Source organism: Podarcis vaucheri (assembly GCF_965113315.1).
Source record: "Podarcis vaucheri genome assembly, chromosome: 6".
Classification (NCBI taxonomy): domain Eukaryota; kingdom Metazoa; phylum Chordata; class Lepidosauria; order Squamata; family Lacertidae; genus Podarcis; species Podarcis vaucheri.
In genome coordinates, this window is record NC_138764.1 from 46,845,783 (window position 1) to 46,870,759 (window position 24,977).

The 24,977-nt window shown below is 41.8% G+C and overlaps 2 protein-coding genes across 3 annotated transcripts in view; one reads left to right on the forward strand and one right to left on the reverse strand.

Moving 5' to 3' along the window:
- The window catches only part of HOOK1 (hook microtubule tethering protein 1), a 32,072-nt gene extending 12,348 nt beyond the window's left edge, over positions 1-19,724 (reverse strand). The window contains exons 1-12 of one of the 2 annotated variants that reach the window (XM_082228731.1): positions 19,234-19,724; positions 12,489-12,574; positions 11,972-12,044; positions 10,103-10,153; positions 9,140-9,272; positions 8,166-8,233; positions 7,386-7,445; positions 6,797-6,880; positions 4,196-4,362; positions 3,162-3,302; positions 1,748-1,949; positions 761-871 (exon numbers count right to left, since the gene is read on the reverse strand). In XM_082228731.1, the coding sequence (XP_082084857.1) occupies positions 761-871; positions 1,748-1,949; positions 3,162-3,302; positions 4,196-4,362; positions 6,797-6,880; positions 7,386-7,445; positions 8,166-8,233; positions 9,140-9,272; positions 10,103-10,153; positions 11,972-12,044; positions 12,489-12,574; positions 19,234-19,284 (1,227 nt within the window). In that variant the 5' untranslated portion in view covers positions 19,285-19,724. Of the gene's footprint in view, positions 1-760; positions 872-1,747; positions 1,950-3,161; positions 3,303-4,195; positions 4,363-6,796; positions 6,881-7,385; positions 7,446-8,165; positions 8,234-9,139; positions 9,273-10,102; positions 10,154-11,971; positions 12,045-12,488; positions 12,575-18,810; positions 18,850-19,233 lie in introns of those variants that run through there. The other variant, XM_082228730.1, reaches the window with a different exon arrangement.
- The window catches only part of LOC309535574 (E3 ubiquitin-protein ligase RNF170-like), a 32,067-nt gene continuing 25,903 nt past the window's right edge, over positions 18,814-24,977 (forward strand). The window contains exon 1 of the mRNA XM_082228786.1: positions 18,814-19,114. Coding sequence (XP_082084912.1) covers positions 18,833-19,114 — 282 coding nt within the window. The 5' untranslated portion in view covers positions 18,814-18,832. The remainder of the gene's footprint in view (positions 19,115-24,977) is intronic.

Sequence of the window (24,977 nt, forward strand, 5' to 3'; positions counted from 1 at the left end):
TAAATTGACCTCAACATAAACCTTGGCTTTTTCTGGTTAAACCACTGTTTAAACAACTATTCAATGTTTAAGAGCTCATAAACCAACATACAATCTGCTTCAGCTAGGAATGGGAGCGAAATTAAGTTTAGTTCACGCTTAAAGGCGAATCTATCAAATTTGCAAATTCAGAAACAATATGAGAACACCCTTCAAATCTTTGCAATGTAGCTCTCCAACCAAAATGTTTTTGACAGCACATGTATTAGGGGAAAGTACATAAAAGTGAATATGCTAATGAAAATAACATACAATAATACATTATATTAGGATAAATTGCTTGCCAAAAAAAAAGTTTTGACACTAGTCAAACTGCATACAAAAATGTGTTAGGAGAAATGCACACTATAATGCTAATGAATTTTCATGAGCTTTTTTTATAATTGCAAATTGCTGTAGAAATATGGAGAACTGAAGACTGGAAAAATGAGAAACTGAGCGATTTGAAACTGGCAGATCCTGTCAGCCCTGGCTTCAAGCAGTATATTTGCTGTGTTTAGCAAATCTCATTTTTATACTATTTAATAACTATTTTAATTACAGCATTGCTACCTTCTGCCTCTCAATCTCTGCAATTAAATCCCTTGAGATTCAGAGGGTTACATTACTTGGCAAGAAGAGAAAATGATCCCCATCAATATGACATCCTACCTATCTTGCATCCCAGGTATTTGGAGAAAAACATACGAATACATTTCTATTACACTTTTAGAAGCTGTACCTCTTTCTCTTTAATTAACGCTTCATGCTTCTCTTCCAGTCGCTTCTGTTCAAATGCTAGTGTATCAGCTCTTTTGGATTCTTCAGAAAGTTTGTTATGAAGTTCTTGGACCTTGTTTGAAAAGGCAAACACATGTTGTCTTAAAGGGCTTCTAAATTGGTTTATTTTAAAATTGTTCTAAGGGTGGGAGTGGGGAAGAAAGAATACCACTATCAGAATTTAAGTGTCATTTAACACAAATGCCTTCATGAGTTCTAATAACCAGGTTCTCCCTTTCAGCAATATTACAAACATCCTGTTTTAATCTAATAATGACTTTGTGTCCAACATTTAGCTGTTCATTTAAAACATTTCAGATGTACCCCTGACCACTATCTCTTTAGCAAGCAGACAAATACCACACTGTATCTTCAACTTCCAAGTCACCAGATTCAGCTGGTATCATTTGAATTCTTTAGTGGAATATTCTACAAAGAAATATCCTTTTAATTTCTTTGGAGCTAAGTACCCTGATCCAGCTGCTGGCTGTAGGCATGCAAACTTTAGTGGGCACACTCAGCACACTTATAGGGGTTGCGTCATTCATTTTCGTGATGGGGCAGCTCTCTGTGTGTTCTTCCATAAACACAGAGTCCACCTCTGCAGTGGAGTACACTTCTAGGATTCAAAAGGAAAACAGAAAAAGGCCTCACAACAATATATTTGGATTTAATACATGCAAACTGCTGCCCCTGTGCTGCCTCTTTAAAGATACGAGGGTAAATATTGGAGCCACTGTGCACTGGCAAGTGTTCCATTGGGGGAAATAACATACCATATAAATGTGTGGCAGGAATGGAAGCTGCTGCAAATTTGGGGTTGGCATGGTGGTGAGGCTTAAATTTACATTTGAATCAATTCTGATCCAAACACCACAACTTTTTAAGAGCTGAAATAATAAGGAAAAACAGAAGTACAAAGAGGATGTAAGCAAAGCTTATCTCTTACCTGCCTTTTGTATGTTTCTAGCTGTGCACGGGCTGCATTGGCTTTCTTCAGCTCTTCCTCTAGGCTAACGGTATTGTGCATATACATCATATTTGTTTCCTGAAGCGATTTCACCTGTCTGCGAAAGTCATTCAAGTCCTCCAGTTTTTTGCGGTAAACCTCAACGGTTGACTCCAGCTTGTTTGTCTTGTCAGCAAGCGTCCTGTAGGAGCAAAGCGTCCTGTGTGTGTCTTTTTCAGAAATATGGGCACTACAAAAGTTGAGTTCTTTAAAAAACCATGTCTCTAACTGCTTCTAGTGCCCAAGAGTAGAATGTGAACTAATGTGACAAACAGTCATTGTTTAGAATTTTGTTTTTCATAGAATTATACAAGCCATGGGGCTCAGGCAGAGAAAGCTCCCAGTTGAGATATTAGGACTTTTCAATTACATAACACTATTTGATGGCGATAAATCCTCAAGCAGAATTCATGATGGATCGCCAATGTAAATGAAATATGCATATGGGCCTCAAGAGAAAGGTTAGGCTTCTATTCTCAAAACGGGTTATTACACAAAACAGCTGTTGTACAACAACAAATACAAGAGCAGGCAATATTTTTTTTCTACATCCTCTCAGGCTTATGCTAGAGCTGATGATGGGTGGAGCTGGAGACAAAAGAGTTCTGGATTAACAGATCTTAGAATAAAGACGGCCCTGCTTCGATTGTCACTATGGACCCTCAGTTTAGCATTCTCAATCCTATTCAGGTAGACTCTGAAGCAAGTTCCCACTGGGTTGGACAGGGTTACCTTCAACAAAGTATACAGAATGTTTTTTTTAGTACAACATGCCAATAGAGCTCGTTCCGTCTCCCTCTCCCTCACACACACTTCATGGGGTCTCCACTTACTGTTACTGAATCAGGATATAAGAAACTCAGGTAGCCAATATTTTGGTGCAACATGGAAATGGAATCAGTAAATTTATTTATCCTAATAAAGTTTAATCTATGGTATAACACTAAACAATTTACCTTTGCTTTGACTCCCACACGGTTGTGGGAAATAGGATATAGTGGTTGTGAGATATTACTTTTCATGGCGTATAAGGTATCCTATTTTCTTAAGTTATCAGTTACATGCATGAAGACATATAAATAAAAAATCCATGATAACATCTCTTAGTTCTTGGGATATTTTTCATTTTCAGGACTAGGACATTAAATATCACTTAGAATAGTATTGGCAGCTTCAGTGATACAAACCCTTAATTAACATGTACTATATTACAATGTAATGTTCTCTATTGATCTCTTTAAATTTGCTCATTCATGCAAAATAGAGTACTGCAGTTTATAAGAAATCCCAAGCTTTTTCAAACTGTAGCACTGACACAGCCTTCAGAAGGAGTGAAATTTGATTTTTAGCATACCTAAGAACATCAATCTCATCTTTTAGAGCCCTTGATTCTTCTGCCAGAGAGGTCAGTTCATCATTTCGATGCTGAAGCTCAACCAGTTGTTTCTCAAGTTCTTCACAATGAACACGATAATCATCTTTTGCAGTTTCAAGCCTTTACATAAACAAAATAGGATTACTGAAAAGATTTCCCATTAGTCCCTTCTTTAAACACAAGTCATGTGTATTCTTTTACCTTACTGCACATTTATTGCAGTGGTGGAACAAGAATATTTAACAGTGCTTTATCATGCAAAGGGCATTTACAAAATTCCTTACGCACATGAATACAAAGGACAAGTTTATATAGATTGGCTGTCCTGTCTAAATAACAACATTTTTAAAATGTAGGTTTTGCATCTAGTCTGTTCCTAGTCTACTCATAAATTAGATTAAGATTATGGATAAACTAAAGCTATTAAGACATAAAATAAAAATAAATAAGATAAAACAACAGAATACAATAATTAAAAGCAGCATAATTATGGTAGATAGGGCCTCAATAGTAGGGGGAAGGATATTTCCTTTGCCAACAGCCTGGTGGAAAATGTATATATTTTTTACACAAGGCAAGAAGAAGAAGAAGAAGATGACCACCAAGTAGTCTCTCTAGCTTTTCTACAGATTGCATTCCACAGCTTAGGTGGAACCACTGAACAGGTGGTATCATTGATTCCTAAACTATGAACTGCCCTTAGCGGCAGAATCCTAAACAAGACCTCTTCAAGAGATATTCACGAATGAGCAGGTAAATATGAGAGCAGGTTTTCCACGAGCACACTTGGCCCAGGCTGTTCTGACTTTATAAGCAATGCCACTGCAGCTACACAAAAATTAGAGTAACATGATAGGACTGGTTTACTTCTACTAAGAACAATCAGGCTGCAGTTACTGTATGAGTTGTAGTTTCTGAACTGTTTTCAATGATAACACCACAGAGTGCATTAAAGGAGTCCATTTAAGAGTTTACTGGAAGCGATAGGGCTATCAAATGACAACAATCCATACCTGAAATTTTCTTCCTGTAGTTGCTCTAGTTGCATTTGTGCATTGAAATACTTCTTTGCAACTGCAGTATTTGTATCATCAAGAGAACCATCCAGCTGGTCCAATCTGTCATTCATAATCTCATTTTCAGACATCAAACTGCTCTTTTCTTCTTGAAGGGCAGCTACCTAAAGAAGTAGAACCCACTTCAGGATTATGGTTCATCCATCAAAACAGCTGACGAAAATGTACAGGTAACTGACCCCAGTGAAATAATGTGTTTCACAGACAAAGTGCAGCTTAGCAGCAAAAAAGATTTTTAAGTGGTTGCCTTTGCTAAAGTTTTGTTATCTTGTATTAAATTATAGCATGCTTGTTTTTATGTACATAATCAAATTTTGTAGAAGCAAGTCCCATTGATTTTATTTCAGTGGATTTGTGTCTTTAGGGCTTTGGGCTTAGGCTGAGTTCCAAAGCAGATCTTCAGTTCATAAGACAGCTACTGCCACTGTGCTCTTACCCCAGACAGTTGTAGTAAAACCTTTCATGAGACAAAAAGCCTAATCACTCAGGTTTCCATATGCTTATGAGCGGCAATTCTACTGCCTTGTGTGGCTCAAATTCTTGTGTTGCTCTTTGCAAATCTACACATGGAACTGTCATGTGGTTATTTTCTCTTCACTTGCAGCAATTCAGATCTTGGCTGGAGATAACTTAACTTTGATTACACTGCAAGTCCTATCAGCCACAGTAGCAAAACATTATCTGCATGGAAAGAGACACTGCACTTCTGCATATTAGATGCTGGGATAATCAACAAGGGGAAGACTTCACCACCATGCTTTGCTTTTGAATGAAAAACCAGAAGGACTCTAGTCTGATCCAGTTTCCAGGCAATTTCCATTTGCTCTGCATAAGGATGCAGGAACTGCCATGCTAGATCAGGCCAGAGTCCATTCAGATAAGGTTTCCAGGGTACAGCATAAGTAGAAATAAAATGGCATGAAGAAGTCTTAGAGAGAAAAATATTCCCAGGTTGGTAAACTGAAGATATAAAAGCTACATGGTACTAATACTCAGCCGTGAATGACTATGGCAAAAATGAACTCCTGGAGCCATAAGACAGCATCATATACAAGAACATGCATTTTGCAATTATTTCTGAAAACGCTGCTAGCTAAGAAATGGGAACACAACAGTAAGTATATTAACAGTCATAAAGGAGCCGCAGATTAAAAGAACAGAGCTCTTAAGCCTTTTCTAGTAAAAGCCATTGTGTTAATTTTAAAATATCAAACGTCAGAGCAAGTCACATGTTAGTTCATCGGTACTTAGAATGCATTGTGCTCTTTGGGTTACTTTTCCCTGAAACAAAAAGAAACCTACCTTTCATAAATTCTTGTAAAGTATCATGGGAGACTGAGACCTTATAAGTGAATTTATTAACAATTAGTTTAAGCAAGAAGCAATTTTTTTCCTGATTTTCAAATAAACATATATTCAGTATATCACAGAGGCATTCGTTAATTGTGCTAGGCTAGCCAAAATATATTTTACATTTTTTAGACCAGAGACAAGCAAGATCAGGGTCAGGATAGACATTCAGCATTATTATTATTATTATTATTATTATTATTATTATTATTATTATTATTATTAAATCTACATTTCCCAAAAAACTTAAGGTGGATTACATAGGCATACTGCCCCTCCCTTTAAATACTCAGCCTATTCCTTTACTTCTCCTATATAAGAAAGGAAGAAACTTACAGTCCAATCCTATGTGTGTTTACACAAAAAAAGTTTTACTAAATTCAACAGTGCCAATTCCCAAATAAGTGTGGGCAGAATTGCAATCACTGTCATTTCTTCCTTCTGCCAGTTTAAATAACAGGAAATGTGTCCCTTTTGCAATGTTGGGTCAACTAGCCTTGCTAGTCAGAATTCAGGCAGAAAAGGTATTTAGTGCATTTGATCTATAAATTCCTAATTAAAAACTCAATTGCACAAACTACTAACCGTAATGCAAGACAGAATCAAATGGCTGCCACAATGGACAATATTACACAGTAAATAAGGTACATCCAACAATGGCAGTGAGGAGCACAGATGGACGTGTCTGGTTAGCAGATGCTATTAGAAAACTAATGGCTCTTCCTGTTCCCTGAAAACAATGGATCTCTGAACAGAGCATTACAGAGCACTACTGAAACTGCTACAGCCTTTTGAACCATTGCACGAGCACTTTAAAGCATCAGTGAATAATTCTTCTGCTGGCATAAAGTCACAGATGGTGACCTTATGCTGCTGCCCAAACCCCAGCCAGAAAACAGCACTGCAGCTACATGGAATAAAGTGATAATACATATTATCCAAGTTTCCAAAATGAAACTCTGGCCTCAGGAATGCAAGAAGAACCTGATATACAATCTTCTTCGCTATACGCAGAGATGAGGCATTGCACGATGAACAGTACAACTCACAAAAAACTGTAGAACAGAAGAATCAACTATGTGAATGCTATAAAGAGGAAACTGGCAGAAATGTGATTTTGAAAAACTATCAAATTTACAAAATTAATCTGCTTATAGAAAAGCACTTAGGAACAAATTATGAGCTTACCTGTAGGTCTAGTTCTTGGCATCTTTGTTTCAGCTCTTCTTTCTCTGCTAGTACTTCATTGAGTTCTTCCAATGTTCTTTTCAGCTTCAAAATGTTGGAGAGTTTTTGTTTTCAGTGATTTAGCAACATATATTTAATGACCATACATACCCAGCATCCCCCCTACTGTGAAGATGATAGACAGGCACCAAATAACTAACACAGAACGCTGGGTAAATAGAAACTAAGTCTTAGGAAGTGTGACCCCCTCCCCTCCCCTTCAATATTTGGTTCAAATCTGCTTCCTTTGAAGGCATTAGCCTGAATTTCACCTATCCTCAGATTATGGTGCTTTTAGTTATTCTAGAACCGAGACATCCAGGCCTTCAGGCTGTGAGAAATCTGAAAACCAGCCACACCTTGCGGTCATGGTCCTGGGCAATTCCCACTGCAGAACTCAAAGATCATTTCATTCATTGACCACTGTGTGGCTCTTAGGACAGAGAGAAATGACTGGGTGAACACAATGATAAATCCACTAGGTGGAAACTTATGGTAAAAATAAAATAAGGGCTTAAACACTGCTGGAAACATTACATATAAAAATTACCTGTTGCTCCAGATCGCCAGGCAACTCACTTACAAAGCCCACTATTTCTTTGCTCATCAACTGCAATGTTTAAAAAAGAAGAAGTGATGTACAACATATTTCTCTTAGTTTAAAACTAATTGTCTAAAACCTTGAGCCCAACTAACAGTGCCCATCAAAAACACACACAACCTCTTCTAGATTAGAGGCAGTTCCAGTTGTGTTCTTAAATCTTCTCAAATAAAAATGGCCTTTTTGCTATTGATTATATGAGGTATACTTTATTTTGACCCACAAAACACGTGTTAGCTAAAAGCCATCAAAAATTTCCATTTATCTTGTCATGTTCTTTGTCTTTGAGATGCCAAACTGGCACAAACAATCTGAATCAGTCCAGTTCATAGATCGAATTGCATTTCCCCCTTTAATAACACGTCATTGGAGATTTTCTAAAAATATCAAAACATAAGACACACACATCCAAATTTAGATAAATATAACATGGCACTTCTTATGTGAAGTTTAAAAAGTGAAATGCTCACTAAAGCTAGACACATTTATGCATATGTGTGCCCTCTTTACACCAAATCCCTCAAAATAGTGCCTGCAAAGAAACCAGACTTTGATCAAACAACTTATTTTAAACTATGTAGAAGATAGTAGGGTAATGAGAGATTCTGAGATAACCAGGATTAATTGTTTTGTTACTATTGCAGTCCTGGAGATCCCCTACCCTTTGTTGTTTTTTTTTAAGAAAAGAGAATGATTTCATTTTTGGTGTGTATTATAACTACTTCTTACCTCTTGAATAGCAGCCATAACAACGTGTTGGACAGACTCCTCTAGTGTCATTATAACTTGTATATGCTCTACAAGATAAAATTAGCAAAAGTTTGTTTTCTGTAAGAAGAAATATCCTAAAAAACTTGGAGACAGAAATTACCCCTTTCATATTTGCTCTACCCCTCCACCCTGCCCCAAAACCTTACTTCTAACCAAGTATTAACATTTCTGTAGTACTCATTATGGAAAATACTGTAGCAGGTTAAAGTATCATTATTAACATTTTAGCCAGACTGCAATTCCTTTAACTATAGTTGTAGTTAATTCCCTCTAAAATGCAGAAATACTCATCACCAAACATGTGGCTGTGGGATGGGTTCAGTTATATGACATTCAGAGTTACTCCATCATCAGAATTCTCTGTCATTCTATTTGAGGGGACAGATTAACAAGCTGTCAAGGTAATTTACACCCTTGATTCTAAACACATTTTCTTAGATGTTCGTCAAGAATTTAACTCCAAGAAAAAGCATTATGGATTGCAGTTTTGGGTTGGTCAGAAGACTGAAAACAAAAATTAGAGCACACTGGAATTCTGAGTCTCACATCTGATTTTATTTTTAAAATTATTATTTATTAAAATAGCATCCATTCTGTTAACCAAAAGTTTTAAAACATGTTGAGAACTCACATGCAGAGTTTAAGCTTTAAAAAAATATTTTTTTAGCTATGGGAGGGTGTTGGGCATGCACTGCAGGTAAGAGGGGGGAAAGTTCCATAGCCCAAGCATAAATCCTTGCACTGATGAGATGGTTTAAAAGGGTGGTATCCCAACTAACCTAAGTTTCACTTCACTTCACAAATCATACAGAATAGAGGCTGTGTGCCCTTTCAGTTTCATCTCCGCAAGCTATTTCACAACTTCTCCATGCAAGCTAGTATGATCCTTAAAACTCAGCAGAAGGTGGCTGATTCACAGGAAAAGCATTTACCTTGTTTCTTTTCACAGTTGACCGCACAGCCTAAAATAAGCTGCAGTAACCTGCCCAGCTCTACTGGATCAGAGTGTTCAGATATCTGGCTTAAATCAGGAAGGAGATCTTCTGAAATCTGCTGACCTAAAAACTGCAGAGGAAATCTGTCATTATAATTTCATAATGACATGAGGAGGAAATTAGTCCATGAAGGCAGAATTTGTCAGATTATTTGGAAGGCAGGCAGAAGTTAAAACCCTCTAGCTTTTTTGTGGTAAAGGACACTTTTTTTTATCATGCATGCACCAAGTACATTTTACAGGGTCTGCTGAAATTTATTAAAGTATACAAGTACATTAGAACAAGTCCAGCCAGGAAAAAACTAGAGGGAAAACCCACACACACACTTGAAAAAAATCTGGCTGATGATCCATGTCTGTCATTACTTGATGATTAAGGGTGAGTAGGAAGTGAGAAAACAATTGTGCGGCCTGCCCTCAAGAGTTTTCAGCAACTAGCATGTCCCTGAACCAGTACCACCAAGTCAGGCTTGATGCTGCAAACTCTGCAGTGAGTGTAGGAAGAGGAGTGGTGGTAGCAGAGATTTGGAACAAGGGGTTGCTAAAGAAGGGAGGCAAAGCAGCATTGACTTAGCCTGTAAATCTTGGCTTAGGATCTTGCTCATTTCACTAAATATTTTTATATATCTGTACTAGCTTCTAAATGTTGCAACATCCTGCAAAATAATGCATGAATAAGCACTTTTATAAAGTGATTCCATTTTCAGGTGACAGAGTGCAGGGTGTGTTCAAGTTAGAAAAATGCAGAAAACCCCACCCAGATCAATTTTGCATGTACTGTATCTATTTTACATATGAAGAAATGCCCGTGATAAGATTTAACAAAAACACTACCAAACAAATTGAGATTTAGACTATAGTGAACCAAGTATTACTTTAACAGCTGCTGTTTTTTCTATACCTCATGATAATAATCTGTAATTCCTTGAAGAACCTTCTTCAAATTGCTGGCCTAAGAAGGTTTAAAAGAAAACATTAGTTATGACTGTGAATTCACTTTGCAAAGATTTTCCTGTATTTCCCATTTGGCATTAAATGTATCAATGACAGCCTTTACTGAACAAATTTTTACATATATGAAGATGATTGGCTCAGGTGGACACTGCAGTGTACTACTTAATATTACTATTATTACCATAAAACCAGAACAGCCTCAGGTGAAAGCAAAAAATAAATAATAAATAATAATAATAAATTACAAGTCCTTCGAAGAACACGGGTTCCTGTAAGAGATCAGTGTAAGCTGTGGGTATCTTGAGAGATGGGGACAACAATGCCATGCAACTTTTCCAATGCAGAAGTAGAAGTCTAAAGTGGGATTTCCAAGCTCTCTGTTTTCAGTGAGTTTCCTGGTCACCAACATGCCTCCTCTATAGTGGATCAATACTAATGCTCCTTCCAGCAACCTCTCAGACTGCTAAATGCTGGCTGTAGGATTGCTAAGTGACAGTTCTTAAATATTTTATTTAAGGCAGTTGTGGCAAGTTACTACACACCTCAGGCACAGTCTCAAATGTTCAGATCATATGACTGTAAGCTGTAACCCTGCTCACATCTGCAGTATGACAACATTAACAGCGGGTTAAATTACACTGCAGTATTACTATGAGTCTCCTGTCTCAAATCTCTCTCCCCTCCTCTCCTCCATCTGCAATATGAGGGTGGGGAAAGAATACTGAAAAGTTACATTTCTCCCCCCCCCAAATGAATTTACAATGCTTTAAAAAACATTTAAAAATTGTATTTTTCGTACATATGAATTCATCTTGAAGGAAATGCAATACTATATCCCTTGTCGCTTCTACATTTTGCTGGTGAAGAGATGTGAACACTGCTCATGACTCCTTGCAACAACAGAAGTTCACAATTTTTCCACTGTTGCATATGATGAGCGGTCAATGTTAGCACTTCAATGAGAGAATACCATGACATCAAAATTAAGCAAATAAAATATAGTTGATAGAAGGTAATAATCTATAAAAGCAATCTGGGACATCACTCAAGTGTACACACTGTTTTACACAGGTCACAGAGCAAGAACTAGCCTTTGATTCAGAATTTAACTTGCTAGACCAAGTGGACTTAAAAGGAATAAAATGTATTTATATTTTTTTTGGTATACCGTATTTTTCGCCCTATAGGACACACTTTTTTCCCTCCAAAAATGAAGGGGAAATCTGTGTGCGTCCTATGGGGCGAACACAGGCTTTCGCTGAAGCTTGGAGAGCGAGAGGGGTTGGTGCGCACTGACCCCTCTCGCTCTCCAGGCTTCAGGAAGCTATCAGCAAGCCTGGGGAGCCTTGCGGGAGTTCCCGCAGGGCTCCCCACGCTGCGGATAGCAGCCTGCCGCCTGGCGCGCGGGGCACCCTGTTGCAGAGCGCCCCTCGCGCCAGGCAGACATCTGCAGCGTGGGGAGCCCTGCGGGAACTCCCGCAGGGCTCCCCACGCTGCAGATAGCAGCCTGCCGCCCAGCGCGCAGGGCACCCTGTTGCAGAGCGCCCCTCGCACCGGGCAGACATCGGCCAGCGCGCTTCTCCCCAGCGCCAGCCCCACAAGCTCGGGGGCCAGCGGGGAGACGGAGCGCCGCCATACCGCTGTTCCTCGACCTGGTTTTGGGGGGGGAAATAAAGGGGGGAAATTCCTTTATTTCCCCCCCCCAAAAAACTAGGTGCGTCCTATGGGACGGAGCGTCCTATGGGACGAAAAATACGGTAGTTTTAACTTTGAAATGTTATCTTTTGTACACACACACACTGACATTTTCAATTACCTTTATTCTCCAGTTGTCACCAACATCTTCTTTAATACGGCTTAGCCAAACTTTGTCAAACCAAGCAGCATCACTAAAATAAAATTAATCCATTTTTATTAAATATCACAAAAGTGTTTGTAGTTCACGACTGAATTCCAGTCCTATTTTTATTATAAAAGTATGTAGGAAGAGACTGCTGGTAAGGCAAAGTAGAGTTTCACATATAAAAGTTTTCACAATTACTGTTCCCATGTACCGGTAAGTTTAACACACAAACACACATCTTTTGCCTCCCATCGTATTTAAAAAATTGAATTGCAAGATAACACAAGTCGGGTACCTTATAAAGGAAGAAGGGTAAAGTGATTATGAAGAAAGCTCAGATGATCAGTTACAAAAGAATGTGATTTATTTTGCTAATATATTTTGCAAATGGGATCTGCAATGAAACACTGCTGTGTAAAAGAAAGAGAAAAACAAACATATATACATGAAAACCAAAATAATTCAACACACATACTTTAAAGTAACTTACATTTCATGAAGTACTTGTGCCATGGCAACACCATTAGTTAAGTCCTGAACATCTTTACAGGATTCAGCAGTATTAAATGTTTGTAACTAGAGGGAAGAAAGAATATATATAACTATTTCTATCTAATTTGAAACAAAAGAAAATGCATACATTTCAGAACATTTTTGGCCCACCCATATTCCAGTTCTCAGGTAAGGTTACAAAATGTTAAAACACCAATAATACACCCACATTTATTAAAAATAGCAGGTTAAAAAAAACCAGTTCAAATTACCAATTAAAATATCTAACAGATGCCTAGACAAAACACATATCTCAGTCAGGCACCCAAAAGCAAGGGTGTTAGCACCTGCCATACATCCAAAGGAGGGCATTCCTTAATTGCAGTTCCACTGCGGAGAAGATCCTAGTCCTCGTTACCATCTGATGTATCACCCCCGGTTGTGGAACAATGAGAAGGAACCAGGCAGGCTGACAGAGAGAGAGGCACTCCTTCAGATACCTGGCCCCCAAATCATTTAGGAATTTATAAGTCAACACCAGGACCTTAAATTCAGCCCAGAAATAAATAAGCAATCACCAAAAATATTTTAGGATCTGTGTAATGTAATCCCTGCTGGCTGCCCTGGTCATCATATGGAAGGCCACATTCTACACTAACTGAAGTTTCTGGGCTGTCATTAAGGGCAGGCCTACATAGAACACAGTACAATAATCCAAAATAATCCTATCACATTAAGTATGTGTATAAATAAGATAGTAGCCGAATCACCTGCCTGTGTCACAAGGCAGTCTGAATGCTGAGTATAGCAAGCAGTTTGCCTGGAAACACTTTTTATTCAACCTAAGCAAGATTCACTATATATTGATATCCAGATGAATGGTACTCACAGCAAACCCCTCATGTGCAAATCACACACTAAGAGTAAGCCCAGTGAAACAACCGCACAATACATTTAAAACAATTTCTCCCAAAGCATCCAGGAAGCTGTAGTTTTCCCTTCACATAGCTTAATAAACCATAGTTCCCAGAATTCTTTGTAGGTGGGGAATGAGCTTCAAATGTATGGTGTGGGTGTGACCTGATGCCTGTGCAAGGACTTCAAACAGCACAACAGACTCCCCCTCCGTGTCTTCCCCACATCCCTGAAATTGGCATGGAGGGATCAGGAGAACCCCCAGAAGAGCATGCAGGAGGAAAAGGGGGGATTGTTGTGTCTGGAAAGCTGAAGTGCCTGTACTGATGGAATGTTTGCCAGCAAATTCTTCCTTTTATTTTCAGAAATCTACAACCAGACTGCTGCTTAGGTTAGACACCCCAAAAAGGTATCTCTATGTGATACAGGGAGTTACAAATCACTTCCCTGTTTGCAAGAAAGGTTAATGCTGACCTATCTTGCACAGCTGTTGGAAGGCTACTTAGATAACTTAAGCGAAGCAAAATGAACAATCTCAAATTCATATAAAGGTCTATTATTATTAAGAGAGCAGGATTTTTTCTTAGGCAAAGGGAATCATGAAAACAAATACATTTGTACATAAAGGGTTCAAACCAACTAAGTCATACTTAATAAATAAATAAACTGAAATAAATATGAGTAATTTAACTGATTTCAATGGGTCTATTCAAAGTATGGATTTAACAAAATTTATACACCACCTGATTGTAAAAACAAACCCACACCACCTTCTAATTTACAAAAATATTAAAAAAAAGTTTAGTATGATTTTGTTGGATACCATCTAGAGAACTATTGCTAACTTGAAAGTAAGGGCTTCAGTGTGAGACTTCTGTTATGAACAAGTTGCAGAAGACAGTCCTAGGTTGCATTCCTGAACATATTTATTAAGGTTATGTAATTTAAGAAGGGTGTTCCTGTATACCACAACTATGCTTTATATGGCATTAAGTGAAGCATGAATCAAGTCTTTGACAGCCATACTTTTTCTTTTTGCTTCTGAAGACTGATTCAATAATCTTGACCTTTTCAACTAGATTAGTGCACTGTAAGGATCTATCTTTAAATACTGACTTTTCAACAAAATTTGTACAAAAATGCAGCAGCTAGGTTCTTAAAGCTGGACAGTCAACAATGATCACAACTTTATTCCTTATGATATTCATTGGCTTCAAGTTTCACTTGGTAAAACAACTTCCAACTGTACCCAGAAATATATATGCAAGGAAAATACAATGTATGTAGGCTACACCAATAACAAAACAACAGCTGGCTTCATGTCATGGTTTCTGGGTCTGGGATCCATCTTGGAACCACTCCTAAAAGCACAGGCCTAGAGCATGCTCAACTCAAACTTTTCTAAAGAAGCACCTCCATCTTTTATCCACTAGGTGTCAACCACATGAACATATCTTACAGAAAACTTGTTCATGGTTTTGCTATTCCAGGAACTCTGAAAGAACATAAAAACAAGCTATTCTGTTTTTGTGACGAATGCAGTATTTGATTTGTGGTATATAGTTCAGTAGTATTTCTTAATAATGCAGTATAAATGATGGGAGGTACTGATCAACAATACAATATGCACAATAAAAGAGCCTGGAATTATACACCATGATTCAAATCAGCACAAGAATATTTCAAAATACTTTGTTTCGATAGGAATTATCAGTGTATTGGTGTTTTTAAAATAACAAAAGCTTACGTAGTAATAATATTTTGTTAAAAATAAGGAAAGAGGAGGGAAATACTTAGGAAAGAAACACTGTTGCCAGTTTTTTGTAAGGGTTAGGCTCAGGTTGTAAATATGTGTAAATAAACCATATACTGTATCCTAAAGACACCCGAATCTCTGCTGTCACTTATTCCAATTAAACAGGGCTCTGCGAAAATGCCTGGAAACCCTGGAATCTTGTACCGCTTGGAGATTGGGATGGCATGCAACCATATTATTAAATTTTAAATATTGTATTCCTTAGGACAGCTGTGCAATTGATATAGATAAGCAAACAAAAATATATGAAGGCTAGTTATTTTTCCATAAATAATTTAAACTGCAGTTCTATTCTAAGTCTCTCCCCTCCTGATTATTAAAGGAGATCCTTTGTACTGTATCATACACAATGCAATTTGGGAGAAATATGCAATATTGGGAAATACTTCCTTAATTCAACTAAAATGACAATATGCTGGTTGTGGTATGATCAGTAAAGTTTCCTCAGATGATCTTAAAGTTCACCTGGACTCGAGGAGGTGGTCTGCTAGATATCCTGGTCCCAAGTTGTTTAGGACTTTAAATGTCAGCAACCAAATTTTGAACTCCCTTGTAACTTAAAAGTAAGCCAGTGCAGATATTCTGACACCAGTGTAATATGCCAAAAATTAGGGTTGCCCATTAAACACCCTAGCAGGTGGGTTTTGCGCCAGCTGCAGCTTCTGAACCAGGTAGACGGGTAGCACCATATACAGCACATTTCAGTAGTCTAATGGTTTACCATATTTTTTGCTCTATAAGATGCACCAGACCACAAGACGCACCTAGTTTTTGGAAGAGGAAAACAAGAAAAAAAATATTCTGAATCTCAGAAGCCAGAACAGAAAAGGGGGATCACTGTGCAGTGAAAGCAGCAATTCCTCTTGCTGTTCTGGCTTCTGGGATAGCTGCGCAGCCTGCATTCGCTCCATAAGACACATACACATTTCCCCTTACTTTTTAGAATGGAAAAAGTGAGTCTTATAGGGCAAAAAATACGGTAATTTATACCTAGAAGAAAATGTGGCTAAATCTGTGCAGCTGCAAAAAGATGGGGTGCGAACCTGACCCTGAGAAATCAAGAGGAAAATGGAAGTTCAGGTGTCTGATTTAAGTTTCACAAGGAAGCTAAGCTGAAACAGAGAGTTTTTTCCCTGTTCAAAGTGGTAACTCTTAGTATGGTAGGTACAGAAAAGATGCCTCAAAGAGTATATACCACGACTGTAGCAATTAATACGGGCAGGCACTTGAACTCTTTCTGCTAATCACACAGCTTTAGGTTTCAGTTATTTAATAAGAATGCCTTCAAATAAAAATCTCTTTCTTTCTTCATCAAGAGTAAATCATTATGGAGAATTAAAGCTGCACAGACTGGAGCAACATATGGCTGTAAATAATGTTAAGCTTCAGAAACTAATACAGTGGTGAAGAAAAATGTTGAACAGCCAACACAAAGCAGCAAAGGATGACCATTCCCTTTGATATTATGGAAGCAAAGTGACACTGCACCAGTAGTGAAATGGGATCTTCCAGAAAGAAGGGCGGTTTCTGTATGCCTGGGGAGTATTCCAGGCTTACAAACATAAATTGGTGTTTAAGAGATGGAGAGGGGAAGATCAAGAGCTACAGTTGTGCTGCCATGTAGCCATCAGGCTGATACTAGAGTATGGCTTTCTTCCCTTTAGTCAAGGGAAGGGATAAAGGTAAAGGTAAAGGTACCCCTGCCCGAACGGGCCAGTCTTGACAGACTCTGGGGTTTGTGCGCCCATCTCACATCTATTGGCCGGGGGCCAGCGCTGTCCGGAGACACTTCCGGGTCACGTGGCCAGCGTGACAACGCTGCTCTGGCGAGCCAGAGCCGCACACGGAACGCCGTTTACCTTCCCGCTGGTAAGCGGTACCTATTTATCTACTTGCCCCCGGGGGTGCTTTCGAACTGCTAGGTTGGCAGGCGCTGGGACCGAGCAGCGGGAGCGCACCCCGCCGCGGGGATTCGAACCGCCGACCTTTCGATCGGCAAGCCCTAGGCGCTGAGGCTTTAGCCCACAGCGCCACCCGCGTCCCAAGGGAAGGGATAGGGAACCTTAAATCTCCAGGACTTTCCCCAGGCCACACTCCTCACCAGCCCTGACTGAAAGTATCCCTTAAGTGTGATGCTGCCTTCTTCATCCCTGTACGTAAGTTAGGGAGATGTGGTGGGTGTGTAAACCCCTGACTTTTGTAATCCTGGACTATAACCTACTGTAGAAAAGTAAGAGTCAAATCCAAAGCCTTTGAAAAGCTGCTAGCTGCTATGCAGATCCATGAGAAAATGTGGCCTTCAGATTTTTGTTTTTTTAAAAACCCTCCTCTGACCTAGACCCCTAAAACAGTGGAGGGAGGGGGCTATATACCCACCTCCATGCACTGTTATTGGTTGGAAATGGATGATCATCACAGCCCCTCACTCCATTTTTTTATCTCACCCTCTACAACACAGTTCCTTGTAGGCAATGAACTTGTGCACATTTAATCAGTGGCACTGCAAGTAATGGGCACACTTTTTTATATCTGACAGTATATTGGTTCTGGTTGAAATGAATGATAATATACTAACAAGAGTAGTAGCTTTATGTTTTGTCCATTACTTTATATTCCCATCAATCTATCCAAAAGCCACCTATATGAAAAAAAGTGGAGAGCATGGGGACTACTTCTTTTACTCTCATCCCCACTTATGATTTTTAGTAATAAAACTCCAAAATGTGTGTTTTAACACAAGAAACTGCTAAGGTTTCCAGACTAGATTTGTCTCTTGCTCCATGACCTAGATAAATATACTATTACCTTTAAAATATCTTTGTTTGTTATGGCAGCTTATAAGATTCAATGCAATTTTTCCAATTGATTGTTTTTCCAGTGGCAATTTAATAAAGTTAGAACTCTAGGTTACAGCGAAGTTCAGTTTAACCCATATAAGAATACATTGTCACTATCAACCTTTGATCACCAAGCACTCCTCGGTCTTCATGATGCATGGCATAAGGGATTCTTGAAATGACCTTTGGTTTTGATGAAGCAGGACTGCCAACTTCCTCATCATATATTAGATAGAAGCAAAAACCCTCCTGTAAGCTGGCTCCTTAGCAACATGCACAATTATATAAACTGCTCCTGGCATATTTACTTGAACTCAATGATAAACACATTGAAAAAAACATGCACAGAGATAAGGTGCATGGCGGCAGAATTGGGGAGGAAAACTGCACTGAATGAAGCATACGTTTGGGTAAATAAGGTGTAATTTGGGCCACACATCAGATTCGTTTATGTGACTGAACTGAACATACTGACTGACGGTGGTAGATTATGGCAGGACCAACCCGAGACATTTTGGCACCTGCGGCGGGTCCTGAAATGGCACCCTACTCCTAGGAAGACCTACATCAGGAACAAGGGCGGGAGAAAGCTCGCCATCGGGATCCGCTGTCCCTGTGGATCCTGCCACCTGAGACCAGTCGTCCCACCTTGCCTACTGCGTGGGCCGGCTCACAGTGGGGAAAGGACCCCATCCTTAGCTGCTCTATGGATAAGTGACCGTGCACACTTACATACACTCAACTGTACATACCGCGTACAACGCTTGTACCAACATGGCACGTGCTAAAAGAATCGGTGCGCTGTTACGTAAGGGCGCCTGCATTACAGAAATGGGGCATAAAGGAAAGCGAGCAGAGGAGGAGGAGGGCTCCACAGGTTGCAGCGGGCGAGGTGTCAGGCTCCGAGCCCCGCGGAGCAAAAGTCTTCTGGCTGCTTCTTCAGGGTGGTGTGAAGCAGCCGCCGCGAATGGCTTCGCGGCCGGAACTCCCGCCTGGACTCGAGCTCCCTTCGGCCCCAGAGAAGCGCCGCCATCACCTGAGACGACGCGGCGGCAGGTGAGAGGAAGGGGCAGGCAGGGAGGGCGAGGCGGGGTGGGATGGTGACAGGCGAAGCGACCGACCCCCAACCGAAGACCCGCCCTCCCCCTCTCCGAGCCCGGCCTCCCCTCACTTGCCCAGAGAATGAGGCTGTCGCACAGCGGCTGCTCGCCCGGCTTCCCTTCCATGGCGACGGCGGCGGTTTTCTTCTCCCCTCAGCAGCAGCAGCAGCGCCGCCGCCGCCGCGCTCTTCTGCGGAACGCACAATGCACCAACCTCACTTACGCCCGGAACAATGCGCAAGTTACGTGCCCGGCGGCCGCCGCTTGTGTCACCTGAACCCTGACACCCGCCTCTCCATCTGCCTCGGCCTCGTACCCCGCCCCCTCGGCCAGGGCCCTCCTCTTGGCTGTTTGACGCGCCGGCTGGCCAATCCTGAGCGGGGGGTGCGGGGTGTGTGAACCAAGCCGGCGCTGCGTTGTGGGTTATTTTTTCCCCCCGGGACCGCGTAATCGAGGCGTTCTGGCCTAATCAAGGTGGCGGCCGCGGAAGGTTGGTAAGCAGCCGCAGCCGGGCGTTGCTATGGCGCCACCTGCAGGAGGCGGGTGGAAAGTGCGCCGAGGAGGATTCCTCTCTGACCCAGTTATGCTGTGGCTGGCGCGCAGGGTGGGACGGGGGGCGCGTATTATTGCATCCATGCGCGCATCCACCGCGCTCCACCCACTGCTGTCATAACTTAGTGGGACGTCTCTCCTCTTCCTTTCTATGCTCTTGCACCGTTTCACTTTTTCACCGCCGTCCTTTGGAGGAAATTTTCTCCCCGGGATTCCCCACCAACCAGCTCAGCTGTTCAGGTGCTAATAACGCCAAGGTTGCAGGTTCGATCCCCGCAGGGGACAGCTGCACATTTCTGCATTGCAGGGGGTTCGACTAGATGACCGTCAGGGTACCTTCCAGCTCTCCGATTCTATGAAACACCCGCGTTCACAGGGCAGCCTAGCACCGCCTCAGGCACCCGCCTTCCAAAACTTTGGAAACGTTTCCTGTTCCTGCCTCGAACTGTTTAGTAGTCGCTCCCGCCTCTGCCTGGGTCCTTCGCGGGCAGCTGAGGACTAGAACATTACAGTTACTGCCTTCATAAGTACCTTAACGACCAAGCAAAGAAACGGGGGTTCTTCCAAACTCATCCATTTGGCTCGATGCTAAACAAAGCAGAAATGAAAAAGGGAGGCTATCGTGGATGCTTTAGCTGAGATTCTTGCATTGCAGGAGGTGGACTAGATGATCTGCGGCGTCCCTTCCAACTCTACAATTCTGCAAGTTTATGATGCTATGAAAGAAAAAAAAATTGCCGCCAAAGACCGTCTTGCTTTTCACCCTTGCACAGTGTCAAAACAAAACTTAAATCTTAAATTCTTAAATTTTAGTATCTAATCTGAATTTTTAGGAACTCAAAAGCATGCTTATGCACCTGTTAATCATACAGGAGTCTCTCCCCCCCCACCTCACCCCTGGTTTTAAATGTGCATAAAAAGCAAAGTACCACTACAGTATGATATACAAATCCAGTATCCTGTAAGCATAAAAAATGGAAAGCATTTTTAGTTTTAGTGCCAGAAGAACAAAGGTATGGTTATCTTTTTCATTTCATTGCTCCTTAGCACCCCTTTCCTTGAACTATATTAAGACTCCCAATTCCTTCCATGGGCATAGCCAGGATTTATCTTAGGGGGGGGGCAGGCTTTATGTTTGGGGGCGGGGCAGAACTGAGTTATCTTCAACACAATTGGTAGGTTAGTTAAGTATTTTTATTTATTTACTTGGATGGGGGGGCAGCTACCCCCCTGCACCTGGCTATGCCCATGGTTCCTTGATTCAGATAAATTTACGAGTATTCTCATACAACATAATGGAGAAATTATAGAGAAGACTTGCAGCTTGCTACATGTGGAATTGGGGGATTAAGATCAGATTTCTCAGACTACAAACTAACCTTTAAGGCAAAACACATATTTGATAATGGCAGCCCAGGATCTGTTCACAACATCACCCCCCTGTATGGATCAGCATCTTGTTTCTGAGCAGAAAAGATTGCATTTCTGCAGCTCTCAACAGCTGTCCTGTAAGCTTTACTTTTGACTACAGTACATTCACAGCTCTCCCAGCAGCGGAAGAAAAGTTCACCTCAGTTACTTGCCCTACAGCATCACAGGGACCTCGCTGTCTTATCCTATTCAGCTAGTGATCTTCTTCAATCACACTCATTTGGGGTGGCTGATCTGGGACAGCCTGGGTATGATTTTCAGTTGTGTACCGACTGACAACTTCAATTGATTTCATTATGAGCCGCCGTACACAGTCTAGTCTCGAAAAAGTAGGTCATACAGTTGCTGGAACTAGGCAACCAAAGTGGTCACGGTGATTACAGTGAAAGATGTGAATGGCAATGTTTCACTGGGGCTTAGGGATGTGAGAAAATTAACTGAAAAAAATCAAGTGCAGCTTAAGCCAATAGGGTAATTCAAAATACAAAATCTTAAAACTGGACAAGGACAAGAAATAGCACCAAGAAACTACTAGAATATGAGAGGCATTAGGAAATGATGTGAACTATTGTGGCATTCCTATCACCCTGAGATTTCCTTTGCATATACCCCATACATGGAATATGTGTACCATGGGCCCAGATTCTGCCCCAGGTGATTCAACACTCTTGTCGCTCTCAGAATTGCTCTTGGGTTTGGTTTCATTTAGTTTTAACATAGGCTGGTCAGGCTATTTTTATTGGCTAATACATGGGTCAGCAAACTAAGGCCTGAGGCCAGATCTGGACCAATTGCCTTCTGGATCCAGCCCACGGACGGTCTGGGAATCGCCACGTGGATTGGCATGGATCTGATTCTGATTGTTAGGGTTGCGCCATTCCCCCCCCCCACACACACACCGCGGCGATGCCTCCTTCTCCCTGCCCTGCCTAGAGGAGGAAGGGGGCTGGGCTTTGTTGAGCACCATTTTAAGCAGCCCCTCTCCGTAGGCAGCCCTTTCGCGCTGCTCATTGTGCTGCCGCCACCACCTGCTGCTTGCAAGGCACAGGTAAGCAGTCACCGGGGCTTGTCCAGTGCTGTGGAGAAGGGAGGGGAGAGTCGGTGGGGTGTTTTTTTTTTCAAAATATAGTCTGCCCCCCCCCCAAGGTCTGAGAGACAGTAGACCGGCCCCCTCCGGAAAACGTTTGCTGACCCCTGGGCTAATATCACCACACTTAGAATGATGCAAATGGTGGATCCTAGTCAAGAATGATGCTGATGCAACTCTGTGTAAGTCTGCTTGTACACCCAGGTCCTGCTTTCAGGCTTCCCATAGGGACCTGGTTGGCAATTGTGAGAACAGGATGGTGGACTAGTGAAGCCTGTTCTAGTTGTTTTTTTTTTTTTTTTACATTCTTACATTTCTTCATTAGTCATTTCCACTGGCCATGGGGCTTACACTGAAGCGAGTAAAGCTGTAGAGAAAAACAAAAGCCACCCTGTGGTTGAGTCTGGTAGTGCACTCTTCTTGTAGGAAACCGAAAGGTACATCGCTGTGCAGGATTTGCGTGTTGGCTAGAGCTGCAGCATATACTTGCATCTCTTGTAGCACATTGGCCAACAAGCGGTAGTGGAGACATTTGTGCTTCCTCTGCAGCCACTCTTAATGGGCCAGGGGAAGTATGAGCCTGTTTCAACTGAGCACAACGAGGAGCGCAGGAATGCATCTGTGGCCAGGAACGCAGATCAAGCTGGAGAACCATTTTCTTCCCTAGTGGGGTGAAGATACTTGTTACTCTAAGCTGTACACCAGGGGTAGGCAACCTAAGGCCCGGGGGCCAGATGCGGCCCAATCACCTTCTCAATTTGGCCCGCGGACGGTCCGGGAATCAGCGTGTTTTTACATGAGTATAATGTGTCCTTTTATTTAAAATGAATCTCTGGGTTATTTGTGGGGCATAGGAATTCATTCATATTTTTTCCCCAAAAATATAGTCCGGCCCACCCCATGGTCTGAGGGACGGTGGACCGGCCCACGGCTGAAAAAGGTTGCTTACGCCTGCTGTACACATTACCATTTACCCTGGCCCCAGTGCTGGTTTTTGAAGCTGAGTACACAAGATGACTGTGAAAATCCGGGACCAAGATGAAAAAAAAGTTTATACAAGACTAGACTAAATTTATAGACTATCTTATGGTCCACTGTAAAGACTTAAAAACCATTAGCAGAATTTACATAGCATCTATGAAGTAATGTGAATTAGGGTTATCAATGGACTTGTAACTGAACGGAAAACTAAAGATGTGTAAGGTAATAAAGGGGAGAAATTGGAAACCAGGGTGGGGTAGGGGGAAGTCTAGAAGGGATGAATAAGTAAGTAAGTTGGATGTTAAATTGTAAAATTATTGAAAATTTAAAATAAAATATGGAAAATAGAAGCTGAGTACCCATGACATGGGACGCGGGTGGCGCTGTGGGCTAAAGCCTCAACGCCTAGGGCTTGCCGATCGAAAGGTCGGCGGTTCGAATCCCCGCGGCGGGGTGCGCTCCCGCTGCTCGGTCCCAGCGCCTGCCCACCTAGCAGTTCGAAAGCACCCCCGGGGGCAAGTAGATAAATAGGTACCGCTTACCAGCGGGAAGGTAAACGGCGTTCCGTGTGCGGCTCTGGCTCGCCAGAGCAGCGTTGTCACGCTGGCCACGTGACCCGGAAGTGTCCCCGGACAGCGCTGGCCCCCGGCCAATAGATGTGAGATGGGCGCACAAACCCCAGAGTCTGTCAAGACTGGCCCGTTCGGGCAGGGGTACCTTTACCTTTACCTTACCCATGACATTAGCCACATAAATCCCGTATCCATATGCATTCTGTAGTTTCTTGAGAAATTCTGCTGTTTGATGCATCCGCCCCCCCCGCAACCCAGCTTCTGTCCAATATGAAAACATAAGGCGTCGTTAAGCTGAGTTGCAAAGCTGAATTGCACATGAGCAGGTGACAGTGTCCTTGAATAGGCACAGAGAAACAAATCAGGTAATGTGCATCAGGTGAAGACATCCCCATCCGCTCGCTGGTATGTTCAGCAACGTGAAAAAGTGACTTGAAACACAGCAATAAAGATCTTATTGACTGAAATAACTTCAAATGGGCTAAGCTTTCCTGACCAAGATCTCTGTTGTTGTTTAGTCGTTTAGTCGTGTCCGACTCTTCATGACCCCATGGACCAGAGCACGCCAGGCACTCCTGTCTTCCACTGCCTCCCGCACTTTGGTCAAACTCATGCTGGCAGCTTCGAGAACACTATCCAACCATCTCGTCCTCTGTCGTCCCCTTCTCCTTGTACCCTCCATCTTTCCCAACATCAGGGTCTTTTACAGGGAGTCTTCTCTTCTCAAGAAGATCCATGAAGATCCCTTGCGGGACCTTGCTCCCCCTGGCGACTCATTGACTGAGCTTGTTGAGGGCTGGAATACCCAGCTCCTGGCAGCCATCGATGAGATCGCACCTAAGCGCCCTCTGCGACCCCGCAGAAACCGGGCTCCCTGGTTTACCAAGGAGCTTCGGAAAATGAAGCGGGACCTCAGACGGCTAGAGCGAGTATGGCGGGGTGCCCGTGACGGAGCCTCAAGAACATCTTATAGGGTTTTTATGAAAACCTATGAGATGGCAGTGAAGGCCGCTAAGAAGTCTTACTTCTCGGCCTCCATTGCATCCGCTAGCTCTCGCCTGGCGCAATTATTTAGTATAATTCGGTCTTTAACGTCCCTTGAAGGACAGCCAAATTTAAATAACAATCTGACACACAGCTGTGAGGCATTTGCGAGCTTTTTTGCGGAGAAGGTCCTGTTGCTCCGCCATGACCTC